Consider the following 14,410-nt stretch of genomic DNA (forward strand, 5'->3'; position numbering starts at 1 on the left):
TCTGCAATTTACTTTCACATGGCTAGACATGCACACACAGAGAAAATAAGAAAGAGGACATTTAGGGGCGCCTGGGTGGCTCAGTCTGTTAAGCATCCAACTCTTGATTTCTACTTAGGTGATGATCTCAGGGTCTTGAGATTGAGCCCTGTGTTGGGCTCCACACTGGGCATGAAGCCTGCTTATGATTCTCTCCTTTTCCCTCTGCCTCTCCACCTTTCCCCTCCCCCCTCACATGCACATAGACTCTCTCTCTCTCTCTTAAAAAAAGAAAGAAGAAAAGAAAGAGGACATTTAAATATAGCAAAGTATTAACACTTGGAAGTGGAGAATTTACCCAAGTGGAGAGTATAATCCAAGTGTTATTGTACTAGTCTTTCCATTTTTCTCTTGAAATTTCTGCTTGAAAACTTTCCAAGTAAAAGTTGGAAATAAGAAAAACAAAATAAAAATATCTGAATATCCTTGGGGGCCTAAAATCTCTAAGGAATCAGCTTTCTTATAGGAAACCAGACACAAAATCTTTAATCAAGTTAGACTATAGTCATTTGCATTTTTGCATATTTGCTGTGCTTGCAGAGTAATGAACAAAGTATGCAAAGCCTCTAACTGATAATCTTTAGGATATCTGCCAGAGTAGATTAGGAAGGCACCTGTTCTGCTGTATCTCTAGTGAAGCAAAGAAAATTATAATGGGATTTCATGGGTGTGGGTAGTAATTGGATTTGGTGGAGGATATAATTAAATTTCACCAAGGGTCTACAACCTCTGCCCCAGGAAAATAATGAAAGGGTCAGAGGACCTTCCATCTTGCTTAAAGGGAAATATGTAAAGCCTATAGAAACTCTATAGTGCATGCCTACTCTATCTCCATCTCCTCAATCATTGAACAGCAGCCCCACCAATTTCAAGACCACTAGAGTCTTACCTTCATGCAGAAGGTTGAAAGCACTATAGATAACACTGGAATACTGTGAAACTCACTGACCAGGTTCTGCTATCCCCTAGTCTCCTGAATTTTCTATATCTACTTCAGGAAGTAGAATCAAAGCAAAATCCAGCCCACAGAAAGGTAGTCTCCTCAATATGGGCAGATTCCAACACTCAAGTAGAAGGCCAGGTTGACTAGTGCCAGCAGCCAGAGCCTCCTTCCCCATCATTGTGTGATGCCAGGTAGCCTGAAGTACAAAATATGACATGTCAACTGATTGACATGTAGGTTTCCTATAGGATATGTCAACTGGTGGCAAGCAAGCAGGCTGACCTCCCCAGCATAAAGCTAATGTGCTTAGAGGTCTTGGTCTCTCACCCAAGGAGACCAATCACTCCCTGGGAAGGCTATCAAATGTCCTTTCCAGAGCAGTTTCCAGAGTTGTAGCAGATGCTACTAGTGTAGTCAAGGGTTCTGATGTGGGACCCCAGCCATCTTGCGGCTAGGCAGGGTTTTACAGAAATCCCTGGCTCTCTGCCCCAATCCCTCGCCAGGTCTCAATCCCTGTGACTCAGCATCTCTCCAGAGATACACAAAAGTAACAATGCTCACCTTTAGCTCTGTCCACTTGGGTTGACCCATCATTTCTATCCCATCTGCTTTCCATTCTCCAGAAAACAGGTCAAGTTACTTGGTCCTCTGATGGCCTCTTTCCCGCTGCCAGTGAGCCTGCAGATCTGTTCCCTTCTATTCTTTCTTCCAGTTATTTCAATAGGATTTGAAGAGGGAGGAGTAGTAATGCATGTGTTCATGTCATCAGTAGTTATATTTACGCTGCAGTGTCTAAGCATCTTATTTTTTCTTCCTAATTCTGGACGCCTTGGGATTTCTTCCCCACCCACCACACCTTTAATCTTCCTTCTTCTTAGCAAGGAAATTAGGAAGGGCATTTGCCTTATCTATGGCATCACTGCAGAAAAGAGCACAGCAAGCCAGAGACTGCTATTCTTGGAAAGGCCTGCTTACAAGGATGGCCCTTGGCTGGCATCTGGGAACTTGGATTTGGGGAGAGTTCCCACGATTTCCTGACTGATAGGTGGTTCACTGTGCCTAAACTGTGGTTTATGCTAATCACTGTTTTCCTTCTGAAAGTCTGGAGTTTTGATGTGCACTAAGCAGAGGATACCTACATGACTAGCCCCCAATAAAAACCTTGTATGCTGAGTGTCCAATGAACTTCCCTGGTAAACAATATTTCACATATACTGTCACAATTATTGCTGGAAAAATTAAGTATGTCTTGGGTAACTCCAGTGGGAGAGGAATCTCAGAAACTCATGTCTGGTTTCCTTCAGACTTTGCCCCAAGTGCCTTTTACCTTCACTGATTTTGTGTTTTATCCTTTTGCTACAATAAATCCCAACCATGAGTATGACTATATGCTGAGTCCTGTGAATTCTCCTAGAAAACTGTCAAACCTGAAGGTGATCTGGGGACTTCTGACACATACTACTTATAAAATAAGTGTTTCTGCCTAAGAATAAAATTCAATCATGGCTTGAGGTAGTATTTTTCTGGCATCTAAAAGATGTCTGTCTGGAAAATTGGCCAAAGAAGGTCATTATCATCTAGTTTTCAAGTCATTGGTTATCTCCTTTCTAGTACACTGAACATTCCTGGCTTCCTTTCTCAGCCTGAAACTTAAAATCTTTCTATGGGTTCTTACTGCAAGGCTGCTCTGCCTCTTTGTGCTTGCACATGTCCTCCTGGGCAGGCAGCTCAGCCTCCCTGATGCCCAGCATCCATGCATTACTGCTCACTGTGGTCCATAATCTCCCACTCTCATTGCCTCTTCTCCCATTCACATGACAAACAGCAAGTAGTCCCTATTTCTCCCGATGCTTCCATTTTAATTCATAGTTAGAAACTGTGACCATCCCGTAAGTAAATTAAACAATCTGTCCATGGTGCAAGCTAGAGCCTGCAATTAAAGCACTAAATCATAATTTCAGACTCAGGTAATGCTGAACTACATGCTAAAGTTTAAAACATACTCCTAGAAAAGAAAGTTCCTGAAAAACCTCACACACTTAAATCACCCGCTGAGATAGAGAATGTGAATGAGTGCAATGCCTGATTACTGAATATTCTTTTTTTAAAATAAAAGATTTATTTATTTTAGAGAAAGAGAGGGAGCACGTATGGGAGGGGAAGAGGGAAAAGGAGAATCTCAAATGGACTCCATGCTGAAGGCAAAGCCCAACTCGGGGCTCAGTCTTAGGACCCCAAAATCATGATCTGAGCTGAAACCAAGAGACAGATGCTTAATGGACTGCGCTACCCAAGATGCCCCTCTGATTATTGAATATTTTTAAGGAGAGATTTTTTAAAAACAATATTTAGGTAGGAAGGAAACAAAAGAGCAGACCTAAATTAAAGGGCAATTCTTAAATAATTCCCCCTAAATTATTTACTTAACTATAGATATCTCTAAAAGCTGAAATAATAAGGGGTCAGGGGAGAGCTGCCACTAAGTACCACCGAACATTTTAGTTTTCAGTGGACTAAACTTACGACTGAATTCCAAAAATGTCTGCCTTTATCTTTAAGTTAGTCAATTTTTCATGATAAGATTTTTTTCATTATAATTTTTTTTCAATCATCCAGAGCCTTTACAACATAAGGATTACTATCTCCAATATTTTGATATATTTCTTTTTTAATTTATCCATGCAAAGGTTTCTGTTTTCTTTTTTCTTTTTTACTTTTTATTTTTATGTGCTTATAAGAATGCAACTCTAAGAAATTATTCAGAGAGACCCCAGGTACCCTCTACCATAACATTTTACAAAACACTGCATTGTTTACAGTTCCATGTCACAACCAGGAAAAATGATGCTGGTACAATCCATAGAGCTCATTCAGTTTTTGCTAGTTTTACGTGTAGTTGTGGTGTGTGTGTGTGTGTGTGTGTGTGTGTGTGTGTATTTAGTTCTATGCAGTTTTATGACATGACCACCACCACAAGCAAGACACAGAACGGTTGCATTCCAAGGATCCCTCATGCTACTTTTGAATAATCACAGCCACTTCTCTTTCTTTTCCCTTTCTCACTCCTGACAATGCTGACCGGATCCCCATCATCATGATTTTGTCATTTCTAGAATGTTATATAAACATGATCACACAGTATGGGACCTTTTAAGATTGGTTTCTCTCACTCAGCATCCAAGTTGTGGGAAGTATCAACAGTTGTTTGTTTTTTACTGCCTGGTAATACCCCATGATATGGACACATCAGTCAGGCCAACCAGTCACCTATGGAAGGACATTTAACTTGTTTCTAGTTCGGGGTTATTACAAATACACTGTCTATGAAGATTCATGTGCAGGTTTTTCATTTCTCTGAGAGTAAATGCCCAAGAGTAAAATTGCTGGGTTTTATGGTTAGCATGTGTTTAGTTTTTTAAGAAACTGCATGCTTTTTTCTAGAGGCACTGTAACATTTTATAAACCTACTAGTAATGTATATGTTATCCAGTGTTCTGCTTCCTTTGGCATAATAAAAATATTATTTTTTAAATTTTAGCATTTTGATAGATTTGCAGTGGCATCTCAATGTGCTTTAAATTTGCAGTTCCCTACTGGCTAAGAATGTTGCATATCTTTTCATGTTCACATTTGTCATTGGCATATCCTCTTCAGTGAAATGTCTGTTCATGTCTTTGCCTATTTCATAATTGGATTGTTTTTTACTGTTGCATTTGAAGCTTCTTTATATCTTCTGGACCCAAGTACTTCATCAGATATGTGGTTTGGAATTATTTTCTCCCAGTCTTTAGTTTGTCTTTTCATCCCCTTCATAGTTTTCACAAAGAAAAAGGTCTTAATTTTGATAAGGCTAGCTTTTTAATTTTTCCTTTTATGAATTACGCTTTTGATATCAAATCTAAGAATTTTTTCTGGTCCAAGCTCTCAAATATTTTCTCTTAAAATTTTTTAGGAAAGTTTTTTTTATAATTTTATGTTCTATATTTAAGTAGTTAATTTTGAGTTAAAACTTTTATTAGGTATGAAACTTAGGTTGAGGTTCATTTTTTAAGATCCTCCATACCGTTTTCTATGTTAGCTGTACCAATTTACAATCCTACCAACAGTGCATGAGGGTTCCCTTTTCTCTGAATCCTTGCCAATATTTCTCATCTTTTGGTTTTGTTTTGTTTTTATAAAAGCCATCCTAACAGGTATGAGGAGAGATCTCGTTGTGGTTTTCACTTACATTTCCCTGGTGATTAGTGATGTTAAGCACCTTTTCATTTACCTGTTGGCCATTTTTAGACCTTCTTTAGAAAAATATCTATTCAGGTCTTTTTTTTAAATTGGGTTATTTTCTTTTTTGCCACTGAGTTGTATAATTTCCTTATATATTTTGTACATCAACCTCTTATCAGATATATGGTTTGCAAATATTTCCTCCTATTTCATACATTGCCTTTTCATTTTGTTCATTGTTTCTTTCTGAGCAGAAGCTTTTTCGTTTGATGCAGTCCCACTTCTTTACTTTCAGTTTTGTTGCTTGTGTTTTGGTATCATATCCAAAAATATTGTTGCCAAGACCAATGTGTAGGGAGGTTTTTCTTTTCTTGGAAGTTTTACAGTTTCAGGTCTTATGTTTAGGTATTAATCCATTTCAAGCTAATTCTGTGAATGGTGTAAGGTAGGGGTCCAATTTCAGTTTTTTGCATGTCAACATCTCGTTTTCCCAGCAACACATCTCAAAGAGATTATCCTTTCTCCATTGAATATTCTCAGCTCCTTTGTCCAATATTAATTGACTACACATGAATGGATTTATTTCTGGGCTCTCGATTCTGTTCCATTGGTCCAAATGTCCTTCTTTATGCCAGTACCACATTGTTTGGATTATTATAATTTTGTAATATAGCTTGAAATCAGAAAGTGTGATGCCTCCAGGCTTGTCCTTCCTAAGGATTGCTTTGGTTGTTCAGAGTCCTTGGTGGTTCCATACAAATTCTAGGATTCTTTTTTCTATGTGTGAAAAATGCCATTGGAATTGTGATAGGAATTACACTGAATCTATAGATGGCTTTGAGTAGGATGAACATTTTAACAATATTAATTCTTCCAATCTATGAATGTGGACTATTTTTTTATTTGTTGTGCCTTCTTCAATTTCTTTCATCAAAGTCTTACAGTTATGAGTGTTCAGATCTTCCACTTCTGTGGTTATATTTATTTCTAGCTATTTTATTGTCTTTAGTGCTGTTATCAATAGGATAGCTTTATTTCTTTTTCAGATATTTTGCTGTTAGTGTACAGAAATGCACATGGATTTTGCATCCTGTAAATATACTAAATTCCTTTATTGGTTCTAGCAAATTTTGCTGGATTCTATAGGATTTCTATATACAAGATCACATTATCTGTAACCTGCAATGATGTTATTTCTTCCTTTCCAATTTAGATACCTTTTCTTTTTCTTGCCTGATTTCTCTGGCAAGGATTTCCAGCACTATGTAGAGTATGTTATTGGTTTTTAGTCTCATACAATTGCTGTTAGAAAAGATAGATGGTAAGATTTCAATCTTCTGAAATGTGCAAACATTTGTTTTGCTACCTAACATGACCTATCCCAGAAACTGTTCCATGTGCATATGAAGAGAATGCACATTCTGCTGTTATTGGATGGAATGTTCTGTATATGTTGGTTTCATCCATTTAGTCTAAAGTGTAGTTCAAGTCTAAAGTTTCCCTATATCTTTTTTTTGTCTAGGTGATCTATCCACTATTTAAAGTGAGATATTAAAGTTGTCCACAGGGACGCATGGGCGGCTTAGTGGTTGAACATCTGCCTTCAGCTCAGGGTGTGATCCCAGGATCCAGGATCAAGTCCCACATTGGGCTCCTTGCAGGGAGCCTGCTTCTCTCTCTGCCTGTGTCTCGGCCTCTCTCTCTGTGTGTGTCTCTCATGAATAAATAAATAAAACCTTTAAAAAATAATAAAAAATAAAGTTCCCTACAATTATTGCATTGTCTATTTCTCCCTTCAGGTCTATTAGTATTTACTTAATATACTTAGATACTCCAATGTTGGGTGCATTATATTTGCAGTTGCTACAACCTCTTAATGAATTGACTTATTTATCACTAAATAATGACCTTCTTTGTCTCTTGTTGGATTTTCTGACTTAAATTCTATTTTGTCTGATATAAGTGTAGCTACCCCTACTCTCTTGTGGTTTCCATTTGCATGGAATATCTTTTCCATCCCTTCATTTTGTGCATATATATGTCTTTAAAGTTGAAGCAAGTCTCATATACAGGATATAGTTGGGTATTGTGTTTTTTTTTATTCCACTCGCCACTTTATGCCTTTTGACTGAAGAATTTAATCCATTTACATTTAAATAACTATGTATTTGTAAAAGACTTATTTGCACCAACCATCTTATTGTTCTCTGGCTGTTTTGTAGCTCCCTTGTTCCTATTTCCCTCTCTTGCCATTGTCCTTTGTGATTTGATGATTTTCCACAGAGATACACTTTGATTCTCTTTTCCTTATCTTTTGTGCCTGCTATGGCTTTTTGCTTTGTAATTATCATGAGGCTTACATAAAATATTATATAGATACAGCAGTCTATTTTGAGCTTAAAACAACTTCCATCACATACAAAAATTCTACCTTTTTACTCCTCTCATTTTGTTTTTGATGTCATAGTTTGCATTTTTTTATATTGTGTGTCCCTTAATAAATTATTGTGGTTACAGTAGGGTTTTTTAAACTTTTATTTATTTAAATTTTTAAAAAGATTTTATTTATTCATGAGAGACACAGAGAGAGAGGCACAGACACAGGCAGAGGGAGAAGCAGGCTCCATTCCATGCAGGGAACCTGATGTGGGACTCCATCCCAGGTCTCCAGGACCACACCCTAGGCTGAAGGTGGTCCTAAACCGCTGAGCCACCTGGGCTGCCTGTTACAGTAGTTTTTAAAAATTTGTCCTTTATAGTAGGGTTGAATGTTTAACATACCACCATATTACAGTATTAGAATATTCTGAATTGGCTATATGCTTACTTTTACCATTTGTGTTTTATATTTCATATGTTTTCATTTTATTAATTAGTGTCCTTTCATTTCAGCTTGAAGTACTCCTTTCATCATTTCTTGCAAGGCAGGTCTAGTGGTGATGAACTCCCTTAAGCTTTTGTTGCATGAGAAAGTCTATAACTCTCCTTCATTTTTGGAGGAAACTTTGCCAGGTTAAATATTTGTTTAGCAGGGTGGTTTTTTTTTTTTTTTTTTATTTCAGCATCTGAATATATCATCTCACTCTCTCCTGGCCTGTAATGTTTCTGCTGACAAATCCACCGACAGCCTTATGGAGGTTCTCTTGTTTTTGAGGAATGTTTTTCTCTTGCTGCTTTTAAAGTTCTTTGTCTTTTATTTTAGACAGTTTTATTATAATATACATTGAAGAAGATCTTCTTCAGTTGAAAAGGAGGACTTACAAGCTTCATGAATTTGGATATCCAAATCCAGAGTTGGGACATTCTCAACCATTATTTCTTTAATAAACTTTCTATACCTTTCTCTCTCTCTTCTCCTTCTGAGATTCCAGAGTGCATAGATTGCTTCTCTTAATGGTGTCCCACAGTTCATGTAGGCTTTCTTCCCTCTTTTTCTTTTTTTCCTTTGTTCTCCTCTGAGTAGATAATTAATTCCAAATGACCTGTATTCTCCTTCACAAATTCATTTCCTGCTCAAGCAGGTGTGTTGTTGATGTTTTCTATTGCATTTTTCATTTCATTCATTGTATTCCCCAACTCTGTAATCCTATTTGATTCTTTTTGATGATTTTCATTTCTTTGTGAAATTTCTCATTTTTTTTCATGTCTTGCTTTCCTGATTTTATTGAATTATCTTTCTGTGTTTTCTTGTAGCTCACTGAGCTTCCTTAAAACAACTATTTTGAATTGCTTTTGGGAAAATTGCAGATCTCCTCTTCTTTGGGATCAGTTACTAGAAAATCATTGTTTCCCTTTTGGTGGTGTCATGTTTCCTTCATTTCTCATGTTCTTTGAAGTCTTGCACTGCTGTCTTCACGTTTGAAGAAGCAGTTACCTCCTCCAGTCTTTACTGACTGGTTTTGGGAGAGAAATATCTCCCATCAGCCCTGCATGAATTCTGAGGCTTTCTCAGACCTTCTATGGATACACATGTTCCATACTTCTTACTCCCTTTTAGGGAATAGATCTTAAGATTGTACGACTTCTTTTGATCCTGCAAAACCAAGATTAGTGCTTGCAGCTTCTTGTTTACTTTTCCTTGGGTGGCACTGAATGCTCAAGTTGGTATGCTTTCTTCCAATCCCACAGAGTTGGGCTGGCTTTCTATATGTGCTCAATAGCTGTCTGCAAAGGCTGGCTCTTGCTGCCCCTGGGAGTGTACATTGACAACTAGCCATGGAATAGAGACATGCGTGACTGAGGCAAAAAGAGTATTGTGGGTGCCTGTGGACCAACATGGAGGATCTGTCAGTGAGGGCCCCCGTGGCTCGTAAGTGGGTTTCCTGAAGGAGTCTGCAAAGCAGTTAGGAGGATCCATGTTCAATCACTGTCCTCTGAGAGCCCTAGCTGCTATTCTCCCAGTTGCTCTTTGCACTCCATGTCATGCAACATACCTCAGAAATCTGAGTGAGAGGAGAAAGATATAGGCCTTTTGGGCAGTGTCCCCCACAGCTGGGGAATCTGGGTGCTTACTCACATATTCTCACTTTACCCCATGGGAGAAATCACATGCTGTAAGATTTCTCGTCACTGAGCTGTGCTGTGTTGAGGGAGGGCTGACATGGGCAAAGTGAAACTCTTCTTTTTACCCTCTTCAATGCATCCAATTTCACTATTTTTTGCTCCAACAGTGTTCTGGAACTTCACTGGACTCTTAGACTTACACAAAAGCACTATCATCATTGGATGATTATCAGAATTGGTGCTCTTTGGGCATAAGATGGTAGAAAACTCCTATTTCACCATTTTGATGATGTCTTAGAATAAGCTTTTCTGTGTCTACAAAAAATTTTGTTGTGATTTTTATGGGAATTTTATTAAATCTATAGATCAATTTGCACAGAATCAACATTTTCCTACACAGAGTTATCCAACTGATAAATATAGTATGTCTCTCCATTTACCCAGGACTTTAAAAAATTTCTTTCAAGCATTTTGTAATTTTCAGCATATAGATACTATGCCTATCTATTGGATTTACACCTAAGTACGTCATTTTCTCTGGAACAATTTTAAATGTTATTGTGTGTTTAATTTCAGTTTTTACATATGTTATTCGTATATAGAAATGAGACTGATTTTTGTGTATTGATCTTATATCCTTCAGTCTTGTTAAACTCAGTTCTAGGACTTTTGGGGTAGATTCCACAGATTTTTTATGTAGACAATCAGATAATGTGCAAACAGGGAAAGTTTTTATTTCTTCCCTTATATCTATGTCTTTTATTTCTGTTTCTTGCCTTATTGTCTGATTAAAATTCTAGCTTTGTGATGAATAATAGTAGTGCAAGTGGACATCCTTGACTTGATCCTGATCTTAGAAGGAAAGCATTCAGCATGTCACCAGTAAGCGTGATGTTAGATATATTTTTTGTAGCACTTTTTATCAAGTTGAATAAACTCCCTACTACTCCCAGTTTAATAAGATTTTACATCATCATTTTGCCAAAAGCTTTAACTGTGTAAACCAATATGATCATATGATTTCTTTCTCCTGTAGTCTGACGATACAATGGACTACATCAACTGATTTTTTCTTGCATATCAGGAATAAATACCATTTGATATGGTGTATAATTCATATTATACACTGTCAGATTCAATTGTTAATATTTTGTTGAATATTATTATATCTATATTTATGAGAGTTATTGATATGTAGTTTTCCCTTTTTTGTAGTGTCTACTTTTTGTATCAGAATAATACAAACTATATAAAATGAGCTGGGGATAGCTGGGTGGCTCAGTTGGTTAAGCATCCAACTCTTGATTTCACTCAGGTCATGATCTTAGGGTCATGAGATTGATCCCCCTATTGGGCTCCATGCCCAGCATGGAGCCTGCTTAAGATTCTCTCTCTTGGTATTATGCTGAGTGAAGTAAGTCAATCAGAGAAGGACACATTATATGGTCTCATTCTTTTGGGGAACATAAAAAATAGTGAAAGGGAATAAAGGGGAAAGGAGAGAAAATGAGTGGGAAATATCAGTGAGGGTGACAGAACATGAGAGACACCTAACTCTGGGAAACGAACAAGGGGTAGTGGGAGGTGGACAGGGGGGATGGGGTGACTGGGTGATGGACACTGAGGGGGGCACTTGGCAGGATGAGCACTGGGTGTTATGCTATATGTTGGCAAATCAAACTCCAATAAAAAAAATACAAAAAAAAAAAAAGAAAAGATTCTCCCTTTTTCCCTTTCCCTTTGTACCTCCCCTCACTCATGCACTCTCTCTCTCTAAAATAAAAATAAAAATTTAAAAAATGAGTTAGGTAGTGTTCCTGTCTCTCCTGTTTTCTAGAAGAGATTCCAAAAACTTCTTCCTTAAGTGTTTTATAGAATTCTCCAACGAAACCTCAGCTCAGAAATTTCTTTGGGAGAAGCATTTTATAATTATCAAAAATTCAATTTCTGTGAGATTATAGGACTATTCAGATTGTCTATTCAAGCTGGTTAGGATAGGGTGTTTGCGGTTTTTGAGGAATTGATTAATTTGACTAAGTCATCAAATTTATTTATTTATTTATTTATTTATTTATTTATTTATTTATTTATTTAATTTATGATAGTCACAGAGAGAGAGAGAGAGAGGCAGAGACACAGGCAGAGGGAGAAGCAGGCACCAAGCACCGGGAGCCGGACGTGGGATTCGATCCCGGGTCTCCAGGATCGCGCCCTGGGCCAAAGGCAGGCGCCAAACCGCGGCGCCACCCAGGGATCCCAGTCATCAAATTTATTAATGTAAAGTTATTTTCTAGTGTTCCTTCATCATTCTCTTAGTTTCTACAAGATAACTAAACTAATGATATACCCATTTTCATGCCTATTATTGGTTGTTTGAGTCTTGTTTTTTATCATACCTCCTGTGTTGGTCTAGTTGATGAACTCCCTTCTAGTTGTGGAGGTAGGGGCTCAACTTTCCATTGGATCCTGCTGACACTGGGTATAGGGTTAAAGGATACTGGTGATTTGTTTCACCTTACATGACCCCAAAGGGTCTTGTTGCTGCTGAGTAGAGGTGGGGAATTAGCTCACCAGTGGGCCCTGCTGACATTACTCTGATGTAAAAATCTAAGCTCCATTTGCTTCCACTAGGCAGAGGATAGAAGATTAATTCCCTGCTCAGCCCCACCAACAACACCAGGTTGAGTAATGGGAGTATTACCACCTGCTTCTGGCTACTTCCATGGATCAGAAGTCAGGTGAAAGATCAGTTCCTGCTAGGCCCTGCTGAAATTGGTGTGTGTGTTTGTTCCGTTTTTCCGTTTTGTTTGACTAATGTAGAAAGAGTATTGCTAGAAAAGGTTTTTTTGTTGTTATTATTAGGCCATCATCTTCCCTGTCCTTTGGCTAGGGGGAACAGGCTTTTCTGGAGTTTGTCTGTGCCTACTGGAAATTCAAGGCATATGCATATGCCCCTATCCAGGTTTATGGGAAGCAATAAGGAAACCCAGACACGTTACTGCCTTTTCCTTCTTCCAGTTCCAAGATCCCTAGGCAGCCTGCCTCTTTCTTTCTCCCCTTAAGGGTCTTCCTATGCTTGTTTGTTGTGTTGCATCCAGAGGGTTCAGTTATTAAGGGGGAGAACCTGGGAGGAGTAGAGTCTTTCCATCTTAGCAGAACCATAAGTCCTTGTTTTTCTTTTGTAAAAACATCAAACTGTGACCACATTGTATATATAACTTTATGTCATTTTTACTTACCATATCATAAGTTTTTAATTTCTGTAATAAACTCTGTGTAAGTACAATTTTAAAAGCTATATAATTCCCCACTGAATGGCCAGAACATGATTTACATAATCATTTTCCTATTGTTGAAAATTTAGATTCCAACATTATTGCTATAATAAATAATGTACTAATGAAAATGTTTGTGCCCTAAAGTTTTCTGTACTTAGGATTATTACCTTAGATACTCCCAAAAGTGGAATCACACACAGCCTAACAGCAACATGGAAGAGTGCCTCTTTTGTTCTCACCAACACTGAGGCTTCAATATGCTCTTAAACATGAACCAATTTGATGGAAAAAACAGTAGTGTAGTTTGCCCTCATGTGCAGGTCTCTGATTGCGAGGGAGATTGATCAATTGCCCTCCTTTTATAAGTTGCCTTTTCATGTCTTTTGTCTATTCATCTTCTGGGTCCTCACGTATTCTTTTGGAATAGCCTTCCCAATAGAAGACTCTAACTAAATACGTACAAGAAGTTTTCTAAAACCAAAAAGGATATAGTTCAATGTCAAAGATCAGCTAGGAGAGAAATAATTTAATCCCTTGTTCAACTACTGCAAAAATCAAGAGCTTAACAGGAAAACACCTGCCAATTAAATAAAGACATCAGATGAAGATAAAACATATGAAATACTTCAGATTTTTGGATAACTCTTGATCTTGAAAAGCAAGCCGTTTAAGAAAGAATAACATTTCCCGAATCTTACCTGCAGCATAACAACATTGTCACCTTCAAAAGTTACAAACACATCTGTGTCACATTTTAGGCCCGAGATTCGGTTTTCCATCATGTAACCCTATTGCAGAAAAAAGAAAAGAAACATTTCCAATTTTCAATTCCATTGTTATAAAGGACTAACATTTTCTTTGAAATTAAAAAAAAAATACATAAAATGGAAAAGAATAAAATAACTATAGTTCTCCCTCCCAGAATAACCATTCTAAGAATTCTGAACCATCACATTTGCTTTTGATCCATAAATGTTATTTTGGATTTGCCTTCACTATTAGTAAAAACATTTGAAAATAGTCATGTTACATTCTTCCAAAATATTTCAACAAACTGTGCTGATTTTTTCTATCTCTCTTCCAAATCTTATGAATTCTAATAAATGTCAAGAAATTAGTGATTATACCCTACAATATGCAGGAGAATGATGCCTCCCCCATCCCAACCCTTTCAAAATTAACAAATATACCTGATTCTTGGGACACAACATACAAATCCTAAATTGCCACTCTGCATGTTAATATCATTAAATACTGTGCATCATAAATTCACACTCCAGTTTCCAGCTAGTTTTTTTCTCTTTTTTTTTAACTTCCTGAAATCCTTATTTAAATGGCAGTAGCCTGCTGCTCATTTTCAAAGTGTTGACAGTATTTCTGCACACAAACTAGGAGAAGCAGCTGCTCAAGAGAAAGTGGATCAGCC

The 14,410-nt window shown here is 37.4% G+C and overlaps 1 protein-coding gene across 5 annotated transcripts in view; it reads right to left on the reverse strand.

The window, feature by feature from the left end:
- ACOXL (acyl-CoA oxidase like) overlaps nt 1-14,410 on the reverse strand; it is a 348,114-nt gene that overhangs the window by 138,711 nt on the left and 194,993 nt on the right. For all 5 annotated transcript variants that reach the window (XM_072767158.1, XM_072767157.1, XM_072767160.1 and 2 more), the window contains one exon: nt 13,683-13,772. In XM_072767158.1, the coding sequence (XP_072623259.1) occupies nt 13,683-13,772 (90 nt within the window). The remainder of the gene's footprint in view (nt 1-13,682; nt 13,773-14,410) is intronic.

The sequence above is a fragment of the Vulpes vulpes genome, chromosome 8 (genome assembly GCF_048418805.1).
Source record: "Vulpes vulpes isolate BD-2025 chromosome 8, VulVul3, whole genome shotgun sequence".
Classification (NCBI taxonomy): Eukaryota; Metazoa; Chordata; class Mammalia; order Carnivora; family Canidae; genus Vulpes; species Vulpes vulpes.